Below are 11,103 nucleotides of genomic sequence, written 5' to 3' on the forward strand. Positions count from 1 at the left end.
TGAATACAATACTTTGTTCAGAGGTCATGCATGTCGAAATATTCCCCGAAGAAGAAAAAAGAAAAGAATGGAGGCCTTTTATCAAGCCCAGTGTTAAATAAACTTCACATGCCTGAACATGAAGTCTACCATTTCAATTACAAAGATTTCAGGAAGGCAACAAACTTGGTTCACTTTGATGACAAATCAGAATATATGCACAATACCGGCAGAACATCTGCTTAGTAGCCATTTATATGGATTAGCAAAAATAAAGTTCCTTAAAAAAAAAAAATTTCTATTGCAATGAAAACTACAGTAAAAGGCGACAGTATCGTATACACTTTATGCTAATTACAGATGTTACATCCAGCTTTTCCCCACTTTTGCCTCCTCAAAAAAAAAAAATAAATTAAAAAAAAGGGGGGGGGGGGGGGGGTGAATGACACGAGGGAGATGAAACAACATTTTCTGATTATTTCACTGCGGTCACCCTATAGACAACAAACACAGCCACACCTTTACAGCAAGGTGCAGCATTGCCAGTTGGCCACTCTGCTTTAACTATGTGCCTCTGGAGGAACAGATGTACAGACATTCACAACACAGACAGAGAGCAGAGGAGTGAGACGGAGGCGTGTAATGTTGTCACCACGTTTCCCCACCCTCAAAGCCAGAAAACTTTTATTGGCTGGGAGTTAAACACCCACTGCTGGAGGGCTGAAGCCCAGAAACCTCCTGAGCACAGCAAAATGTGGAGAAAATAAGAAACTACAAGCAGAGGAGAGTGGAAAGGCTCTCTGCAAATAATTACACTGTAACAGATTTATAGTAGGTCCAATGTGGTGACTGACATCTTGTAAAATTTGCTTTCGTCTGGGTATAAAAGATACTGAACAATCAACAATGTTGCATGTGAATTATCAATATGAGGGAAAAAAAAAACAGTTAAAATGCTCCTCCCAAACTGCAGCCATGTCAGTCAGATGAACTGTATAGGTGAAAAACCTCAGGAAAAACAGAGGAAATCCAAGACAAACAGTTTTCAAATATGGGGACAGTATCTAAATATAGTAATTTGTAAATGTGATCAGACCCCTGCAGTGCAAAATGATGGATTTCTGAATTTGGTGAGAGTTACAACGCGCTTTCCTTTCTGCGTTCACAGTATTTTGTCTAGCTCCTGTACATTCACGATATAATTGGGCGTGTTCATCATTTGCATCACTAAAACAGCTGGAAACATTTTTGTAAGTGAAACACGTAACCAAATAACTTAAATACTTCACACACAAATAACATGTTTTCACAAAATACAAATATGAAACCTTTACAAACAGTTCACTATAAAGACAACACTGTTTACACAAAGTCTACGACAGAAAGACATTTTACCAAAGATATATCCATATTTCATGGGTGTGTTTTGGAAGTTAATCATTCAAATACAGTCAACTGTTATTGAATACTAACCGGGCTCTGTAGGGTGCTTAGCCTGCGGTCTAGAAGGATTCTTAGCCTGTTGATTCATAGGGATCTGTGCACATCAGTCGTGTTTGTAACTGGCATTTCCTCCAGCCTACGGCCAGTTCTTTTGTGACGAGAACAAGCCCTCCTTATGCTTCTCACTGAGCTCATCCGTCCATCCATCTATCAGTCCCTATCTCCCTCACTTTCCCTCGTCCTGTCTGCACTGTCTCTCGCTCCGTCTGTGACACATGCACTACAAGAGCGCTCACACTCGGGGAGTCATGTTCTCATGACTGAACATGATTGACCCAGTGAATAAGGCATTAAAACCTCTAACACACTCACTGCGGCTGAGCAGCAGCTATAGATCACTGGGCAACGGCTTTGAAAATACAATGACTGGATTCAAAGTGCCTCTGGCGATGGCTATCTGCCATCTGGTCAGATCTTTGATACACAAAGTGGGACACTTGTTGAACTGCTCAGTGTGTTGTTTGTGAGTAGCAGGTTTGCAATTTGCGACAGATCGCAGATCATAATAATGTCAACAACAAGTACAGGACAGGCTGCGTGAGATAAAACGCAGCAACAGCATTTTAGTTGTTTCCTTTCAAGATAGCATTAATGTGACTGTACGTCTTTTTCTGCTTGTAGAAATCAGGTTGTTGCGAAGCAGTGAAAGGGCGGTCTTGGCAACCGCCCAGACAGAGTCATCAAGTGGATGACGTGTGATGATTACATGATTTTAAGCTCCAGCGATACTTTTTTTTTTTGATTGCAGCTTCAAAGTGAAGCACAAACCCCTTAAAGATATTAGTCCAGAGTGTGAGGAAAAACAAACTGAATCTGGTTGTCACAAAATAGGCCAGCGGAACCCAAGGCAGGAAAATCTGTGCTTTGCCAGCCATTTTGAAAGATAATCAGCTACCAAAGAAGTGCCGATGGGGAATTTTGTAGTACACCTGCCTCCACAACAGCTTGGGTTTGCTCTTGCAGAGTAGCTGTGGACCCTGCGCTCAGATGAGTGAAAGCAGAGGAGACCACTCATTTATCCAGCTGACTGGAGAGTGAGTTGGTATGCTGCTGTCCAAGTTTTTCCTTCTTTATTAAACGTCCTTCATCCACTTTCATGTTCAGCAATCGCTTCCCGCTCTGGCTGAGCGTCAGCAGCGTGGGTGAGTGTTTGAAGTGGGATGGAGATAGACACAGTTGGGATCGTGTCAGAAGGTTCCATTTGGCTATTTTCAGTGTTGCATACTGGTAAACGCTTTCCAGACTTGACCTAAAAAAAAACCAAAAAAACAAGGAAAACAAGAAAAGCACCAAGCCTGTGTTGGTCATACAGTTTCATATGACAGAAAGTAAATCTGAAAAGTGGGTTTTATTACGTTAACAGAGTCTCAGATTACTAATGAATTTTTGATGAGCTGTTAACCTTACAACTTCCTTCCTGGAAGTGCTCAATATAATGAGGGCACATTAACAGCCAGGCTTTTTTAGCCTAACCCACAAAGACCAGCAGACGGAAGCCTCAAGTCTAAATTCACTTACCAACCACACTATGAGAGCAACACAAGTGATGAAGGGGATGAGAACCAAAAGCAGGGGAGATCTTCTCGACCAAGCATCCCCACGATTCCCTTCATGAACCCCTGCAAGGAGGACGTTATTGACAATGTAACCAATCACACTTACACCTTAGAAATATGATAGAGGGCAGACCAATCCCCTTATTGAATGTGTGACAGAATACTCTGATGGAAATCAATCTTAGTTACAGCTAGGGACTGGTCATTTCAATACCTTTTGTTTTTGAGAGGTCATCAAATTACTTTTCTTTTTTTTTGTAAAGAAACGCTTCTGCCTTAAGGCTGCATATCTGATTACTGTACACAGCTGGATTCCTAATCCTAAACGAATGCCTCCCCCTCCAATAATCTACTTTATTTTGGAAGCTTTCACAAAAAAATCTGAACTTTAAATGCAAGTGAGGACTGTACCTGGTGTTTGTTCAGTACTAAGGCATGGTGGTGGCTCACAGGAGAAGTCAGTTGGTCCTTGAGCAGCAGTGTGTAAAAAGTCTCTGATGTAGTCAAAGTAAGGACCAGTCAGTAAGCCATGTTCCTGATAGTGACACTGGAAGCTCTGCATCGCCATTTCCTGTGGGAAATCAGACAACAAGCCAACCTTAAATACCTCAGTTATTCAATTAAATGTTCCTTAAAACAAGTCCCTCACTGTCTAGGTTATTACATTAATTTGGCATAAAATTAAGCTGCAGGGCTTATTTGCAAAACTAGCATAGTGTTAGTGTGTTTCCACATGCCCTGTAGGCCTGAACATTTCTAAGCGTTACCTGATGGAGATATACATACGAGTGCAGGCACCCAACGGTCTGCACAATATCACAGGTAACTTTGATTTTACAACATGTCGTGCTACACGCACACCAACACACTGCCAAAAGGGCTTTCTACCTGATCACTGATACTTTAAATTTTACAAAGGCACAAATTCAAGTACTGTTTGCAGAGAAGATGAGCAGCATAGACCACAGTGTCTCATTACCCACCAGCCTCTCGTGGTCTAAGGTGAAGCGTAAACTCTTGAGCATTGCAATGAAGAGGAGTACGTTGTCTTTGTTGGTGGAGATGGTGCCAAACGTGCTGGCCAGCTTCCGAAGACTTTGCTCCAGTGGATAGATATTTAACACCACCCAGCAGGTGCCAGCCTGAAGACGGAGAAACAGAACTATGAGCAGCTTTGATTCAATTCAAACCAATTTTATATTTGATTCTCTCACGTTGCATTATACATACCACTTCTTTGGGAATGTAACTAACAGGAATCTCATAATCATAGGGGATATTCTGCTTCTACAGAGGAATTAATGACAGGGAAGGATTTTTGTTTTTACTACAAATGATCAGGAATGGAAGCTCTTACAGAGATAATTTAACATGAAGCACAAAACAGAAGTTCATGTGTCAACGCACTATAAATATGATATGTATCAGTCTTGTAGTAACTCACCAATACTGGCAGCTTGTTCACATCATCAGTTATTGGTGACCCAAATTTTCCAGAGCAAAGATTCAAACTTGTTACCAGACTCAGGAGGAGACAAGGTGCTTTCAAGATCTGAGGGGGAAATGTATACCTTACATTACATAAGGTACAGCAATCGACATCTGCTGCGGTGTTGTTACTGAGCATTGATTTACCACATCCCTGAAATGAAAGTTGACCAGTTCAACCTCAGTGTTTTGTTTGAGGGTAGTGTGGTTGTATTACAGGATAATCAATTTCCCCCCCTTACTTAAAGGTGAGGATTCCAATGTCTTTGCCAGGCATAAAAGCCAATAAATAAAAGGCTGGGCAACATTTTAAGACTAGAAATGGAGCTAAATCTGTGGATCCAATTATTTTTAAATTTGATCTATAAACTATTTTAATGATCTGCTTTACCTAGTATAACCTTTTTCTCATTTTTGTCAATATTACAGTAAATTTACGATACATATATTTTAGACTGTCAGTGAAGTAAAGTGACACTCCCAGTTTAAAACTCACTGCTTCAAACGATAAACAATGATTTAATGAATGTGCAAACTCGTTAGTGTCACATTTAATGCAAAATGCATTTTATCCTTTTATTAAAAAAAAAAAAAAATCAATTTTTTTTACTCCTCTTAGCGTGTCACGTTACTGCCTCTTGAAGAGTGCTGCAGCAGCAGTACGTGCAGCATTTACTGTAGATCTCTTAACATTCAACTGCTTTTAAATGCAGCTCAAAAAGGAAGCATGCTTCATAACATGAACTTTTTGATGTAGTCCTGTAATGTTATATGATTGTAATATTCCCTTTATCAGTTTAGCACTTATCTAATAAAACAGTCAGCTTGAAGAAAACCACAAGGCTACATTTCTTTATAAAAAGCACAGTGGCATTTCATAACAAGTAAGCAGCTGACAAAAAAACAAAGAATGCAGGAAATGTTAATATAAAATAATATTCCTGTTATTTAATGAGCAAAGTTAAGAAAAATCAATGCCAGTATGGAAGCGTATACAGTTACACATATTACATATGTTAAAAACATTAAAAAATTAAAGGACATACTTACTTTCTTCCTCATATGGAGAAAGAATCCCAAGTTTCTCAAATGCAGTGCATGAAATTCAGTTTTTTCAGTCCAAAGACAGAGCTCATCTCTGTGTGTCTGTGGGTGTAATGTCCAAGCGTGTAGTGAAACTTGAGGATGGGCCGGCAGTCTGCTTTCACTTCAGACAAACTGGCGGACTTCTGACGTGTTGGAGTGGCCGCCTACAGGCTGAGTCATTATGTCGCACACTGACGCTGTCTGAGACTTTTCCATAAACTCCCACATATCAATTTGTTCGTCAGGATAAAGTGGGTGCTTGTTCTCTCGAGAGAATATTTCGCTTAGAATATGTCAAGGTTATTCCTCAAGCTGTTGTTTGGAAAGTGAAAATCAGATGAGGTAGTTCAGACGTTCAGCCGTGCTCTTTGATGCAGTACTTTTTGCTGCAACCTATTACTGTTTACATATTTTTTGATTATTTTGGACATACTTGGGCTCAAAAATACACATTATTGCACGTATAGGTGTTGCATAACCCACTTGTGAAGTGCCTTTTTATACATTACATTATAGAAAGCAAGAATTCCATGTGTGGACTTGCGTAAATATACTCCAGTTAAAGGCCGATCTCTAACCACAGGGAAACGGCCAGTTGATGACAGTGTAATGATATTTTGATTTGAGGTTTCAATGATATTTTTAACTGCGACTCCCAAACTGAATCACCACCTGAATGGCTCCAGTTCAGAATAGCAGATAAAGAACCTGGTCTTTTCAGAAGCGTCAGACAAACTGATTTAAACAGCAGCCAGGATGAGAAGCAATTTTTGACAGCTATCCAGCCACTAATTTCTCCATTTGTGCCTTGTCCTGCCTCTGACCCGGAAATCATCTCAGCGCACAATCATGACGAACAACGCTATGACTATACGAATAAGTTAATTTGTATTTAAAAATATTTGTCATTCAAAGAGATCTATTCTCAGTTTGTTCATGACAAATAAATATGACATCCATATTCTGTTTTCTTGTGCCATACAAAATGCAAGAACTTTCATCAACTCCATTAAGTGGCAGCAGTAAGCTAGTGGAGAGAAAGAGACACATTATGCAGCTGTGCATCATCTCATTTAATTCACATTGGTTCAAACACATAACTAAAGATGTCCCGTTTTGTTGCCACGGTTCCCCTCTTCTTGCTTCACTTGCTCAGATATCAGGTTGGAGGAAAAGAATTGAGAGATAAAAAAAAACATAAGACCGGATTCTTGTGGCGTTGTTTGCGAGATAGCACCAGTTGAATTCCGCAATCTCTCATACAGCAGCTTTAGTCTGTGCCTTGAAGCCATCAGATCACTCATTTATCCAGCAGACTCGTGCCAACAACAGAACAACCTGGAGAGCGAGTCGTTCTATTGCCGTCCAGTTTTTTTCCCTTCCTTCTTATTAATCATGCTTCAGAGAGGCAGTCGGAGTTTGGGTCATTTTAGTAGGTTGCATTTGAATATTTTCAGTGCTGCAAACATGTAAACGCCTTCGGGACCTGGACTGGAGAAACAACAAAAAAAAAAAAAAAGAGCACCCAAATAATGTTTATCATACAAAAACAGCCTCAAAGTACTGCTGAATTTTTGATGAGCTGTTGAACTTTAGAAGAATTGCCTTCCTGGAAGTGCCAACTAAAATGAAGACTCATTAGGAAATAGGCTTTATTAGACCACACAGGCCAAGAGTCTGTACAGCTGAGTTGAAGTTTTAACACTAAGGGCGATTCTCTTTAGAAGAGGTTCAAAATAGATACCCCAAATTAGGGTTTCAATATCCAGAGAGGACCGTGCAGTCCTCTTTGAACTGTTAAAAAGCAGCAGCACAGCTGTGGTCCCCCAAATTAGGGTTTCTTTATCCGGAGAGGACCGTGCAGTCCTCTTTGAACTGTTAAAAAGCAGCAGCACAGCTGTGGTCCCGTGCTTTCTCAGCTTGCATTACGGACCATTTCTGCACTAATGCAGTTATCTGCCTGAATAACCGAAAGCCAAGAGTGCACTTCTGGAGAGGTTGTACACAGGAAAAAGAGTTTTGAGCTTAATGCTTATGCCATTGTGCAACAAGCCATCCATCTTTCACTGCTTATCTGGGTTTGGGTTGCAAGGGCAGCAGTCTGAGCAGAGAAGACCAGACTCCCCACACCAGCTCGTCCATCCGGGGGTGACACCAAGAGATTCCCAAGCTAGCCGAGAGATGTAGTCTCTCCAGCGAGTGTTTGGTCTGTCCATCGGCCTCTTCCCGGTGGGACATGACCACAACAACATACCTAGGAGGCCTAGTCAGTAGCTTGAACAATCTCAACTGACCCCTTCTAATGTGTAGCAGCTCTACTCAGAGTTCCTCAAATGACTGAGAGCCCATTCTTAGAAGGAAACTCCTTTCTGCTGCTTGTATCCACGAACTCAAACTTGTGGTCACTACCAAAAGCTCATGACAATAGATGAGAATAAAAGTGCAGATTGATCAGTAAATTTAGACCGCTTTGCTTTTATGCTTAGCCCTCTTATTACTGCAAACGCTACTCCCAACCAACCAGACTCATGGAAGTAATGCTTCCTGTGAAGCTACATAGCATGTCTTAAAGGAGGTGTTACACCAACATGCACACAATTTTAATACCAAATAGGAATGTCTGGCAGGTTTGTTTAACATATTGATCATATTTTACTGATAAAAGTACACCACTATAAAGTGTTTTCTATCGGTATTAAACTCAAACGTTTTGTTGGCATTTATCCATAAGCCAGCATGGATGAATGAAATTGTTGACTCAACAGTACTTGCTGGGGAAAAAAAACAAAAAACAAAAAAACAATTTGATGAACTGTTGCATTCTGTTAGAGATTTTACTCACTAATTTGTTGGGAATTTCAGGGCAAGGAAAGTTGATAAACTTACTGGGTTAGGGGTTTGATGGTTTACTCACCAGCGACAAAAACACACAAACAATGACACAAACTGCAATGGAGATGGTGACAAAAATCAAAAGCGTCAAGTTGTCGTACTCCAGAAACTCTGCAAATGACAAAAAACAAAAAAACAAAACAAAAAAAAAACAACAAAAAAATACACTGAGTACACTTTCCCCCCCATTATTTTCTAAGTTATATAAAGCACCCAAGTCCGGTGCATTAACTGCATTAACATTGTACCTGGTGTTTGTTGAGTTCTAAGGTTAGGTGGTGACTGGGATGTTTCTTGAGGAGTCGTAAATGTTTGTCGAGTACTTGGGCACGGTGGTGGTTCACATGAGAAATCAAATAGTCCTCGATCAGCTCCACGTAAGAGGTTTTCCATGTAGTCAAAGTAAGGGCCAGATGGTATGTGCTGTTCCTGATAGTGGCAATCAAAGTACTGCATCAATATTTCCTGTGGGAATCAGATAACATGCTCATTTGAAACAACTAAATTACACAATTAAGTGTACAAAAACAAATTCTGCCTAAAACTGAGTTTCAGTGTTCTCTTGCACAGTGAACCAGTGTGCTTCTTGTAACGCGGTTAAAGGACCAGGGCGCCTGACTGCAGTCTCATAGACAATGAGCTATCAGAATAAGATTCGACTATGGAGCCTGAGGGTGTGAATAAAACACAGGAAACAAAAGTAGAGCTCAAATATATATATATTATGTTTGTTATGAGAAGTGTATAGACGGATGTACAAAAGAAATAAAAACATATGCATATATATCACAAACAAAAATAATGTTGACAATACAAAACAGCTTAGTAGGTTCCAAAAGGAGGTGGGATGAGGTGTAGTCCAGTATGTGATTTAGTTTAGTTCCATGGACCTGTGATAGGTCATGTGTCAACAATTTGTGATTCAGTCCATAGATTCACAATTCCTACCGCAACGTATCATTCACAGAAGAAAATGAAACAGCATTCTACTGCTGTGACAAAATAAATACATAAATCCATAAATAACAAAGTCAAGTAATCAATGCCACGTTTCATACAACAATCAATAAACCATCATCTCTTATAATGAATGTCATTCTAAATACTATTATAGAAAGACATTCTCATGGGTCCCATCAAAGTATATCAGCGTTAAAGCTAAAATTAAATTAAACTAAACTACATCTCATTTTAAAACTATGCATGTCACAGTCCAAACGCTATTTAAAATAAATATGCTGTCAGAAATGCATATAATGAATGAGGTCGATGATTACCCACCACTTTCATATGGTCAAACTTCAGCCACACAGTTTGGAGAATTTCAATAAAAATAAGCAGGCTTTCTCTGTTGGTGGATTTGTCACCAAAATTGTTGGTCAATCTCTCAAGACTTTGCTCCAATGGATAGATATTTAGCACCACCCAACAAGTGCCAGCCTGGAGAGGCATGTACAAAAACCATGAACTTTGTCAAACAAAAATAAAATTAAAAATAGTAAAAGAAATTTGCTCATATTTCTTCATTTCATACATACCACCTCGTTGGGAACATAACTAATGGGAACCAAATAGTCACTGGGAAGATCCTGCTTCTATAGGGGAAATAGGGACCATCAGAGAGGTTTTTGTTAAAAAAAAAAAAAAAAATCCAACAGAATTGTGATTAAAAATTAAAAATTTCTTTTATCCAAGCATAGCAGACCTCTTTGGTTATCATATTGTCAGAAATAAGAAAAAAAGATTTCTGTAAGTTCTCCAGAGGTTAACTCTGGGCCAAGAAAAGCCCCGCAACATAGAACAAATGTGACATACATCAAGCCTGTAGCAACTCACCAACAGTGCCACTCTATGGAGATCGGTTACTGGTGACCCATATTCAAAGCAGAGAGTCAAATTTGTCAAGAGACTCAGGAGGAGAAAAGGCACCTTTGGGATGAATATGAAAGTATTGCTACATCATACAGTGTATATGCTTTACATTATGTATAGTCATTTAGAGTTATAAAAATTAATTTGGGATTGGTGACGTTTGTGTGCAGCAGCAGAAATGAGATTTCACCATAGTCTCACATTTAAGTCTAACAGTCCCAGTATTGTTTAAGCTATATAAATGTAGCTATATATAATTTTTTAGGGTTTAAAACAGTATAAAACTAGCTGATGACAAAATCTTGCTCTAAGTGCCACCTTAAATTTACTGTCAAATATAGCATAAATAGTACAGTTTGACATAAGCATGGGCCACTGTTTAAAAAAATTAAATTATAAGGGAATTCAATTAGTCACACTGTAAAAATTTACACAAGTTTTTATGTTTACTGCCAAGTTAGCTGGGATTACTTGTAAGAGTTGCTCTGATATTTTGTTAAAACCAAGATAGCTAGCTCTAGTTTACGTTGAACTTGCCAGCGGGCAAGCTAGCAGCCCATCCCAATTACAGTAGCATCGTTTTAAGTAAGATATGAGATCAAATCCCATCAAACAAGGTCTCACTGCCCGTTTGGCCTACCTTGACATCCATTACCAACACCTGCACCCTCTGACTGACAAAAGTGAGGGGGAGGAGCTGCAAACGGCCTTTTATGGAAACCCTTGG

At 39.5% G+C, this 11,103-nt stretch overlaps 2 protein-coding genes across 2 annotated transcripts; both read right to left on the bottom strand.

Annotated features, from left to right (window-relative positions):
• Positions 1-2,566: 2,566 nt before the first annotated feature.
• LOC146615282 (uncharacterized) lies at positions 2,567-5,588 on the bottom strand. The gene is made up of 7 exons (XM_085376544.1): positions 5,577-5,588; positions 4,483-4,590; positions 4,269-4,325; positions 4,022-4,180; positions 3,450-3,609; positions 3,001-3,101; positions 2,567-2,731 (listed from the first exon to the last, which is right to left on the bottom strand). The coding sequence occupies exons 1-7, from the start codon at positions 5,586-5,588 to the stop codon at positions 2,567-2,569; spliced, it is 762 nt and encodes a 253-aa protein (XP_085232670.1).
• A 1,413-nt stretch (positions 5,589-7,001) lies between these two features.
• LOC146615283 (uncharacterized) lies at positions 7,002-11,028 on the bottom strand. Its single transcript, XM_085376273.1, has 7 exons — positions 11,017-11,028; positions 10,341-10,433; positions 10,043-10,099; positions 9,786-9,944; positions 8,753-8,969; positions 8,527-8,615; positions 7,002-7,103 (listed from the first exon to the last, which is right to left on the bottom strand). The coding sequence occupies exons 1-7, from the start codon at positions 11,026-11,028 to the stop codon at positions 7,002-7,004; spliced, it is 729 nt and encodes a 242-aa protein (XP_085232399.1).
• Between the last annotated feature and the right edge of the window lie 75 nt (positions 11,029-11,103).

Source organism: Diplotaxodon limnothrissa, linkage group LG17, assembly GCF_057381915.1.
Source record: "Diplotaxodon limnothrissa isolate DT_005_m linkage group LG17, D_limnothrissa_male_GT1.1, whole genome shotgun sequence".
Taxonomy (NCBI): Eukaryota; Metazoa; Chordata; class Actinopteri; order Cichliformes; family Cichlidae; genus Diplotaxodon; species Diplotaxodon limnothrissa.

Coding starts and splice junctions, on each gene's coding strand:
- LOC146615282 (XM_085376544.1), bottom strand. Junction 4,326..4,482: donor TGAACAAGCTGCCAGTATTG/GTGAGTTACTAC, acceptor ATTCCTCTGTAG/AAGCAGAATATCCCCTATGA. Junction 2,732..3,000: donor TTGCTCTCATAGTGTGGTTG/GTAAGTGAATTT, acceptor GTTTTTTTTTAG/GTCAAGTCTGGAAAGCGTTT.
- LOC146615283 (XM_085376273.1), bottom strand. Junction 10,100..10,340: donor TCCATAGAGTGGCACTGTTG/GTGAGTTGCTAC, acceptor TTTCCCCTATAG/AAGCAGGATCTTCCCAGTGA. Junction 8,970..9,785: donor AGTTTGACCATATGAAAGTG/GTGGGTAATCAT, acceptor TGATTCCCACAG/GAAATATTGATGCAGTACTT.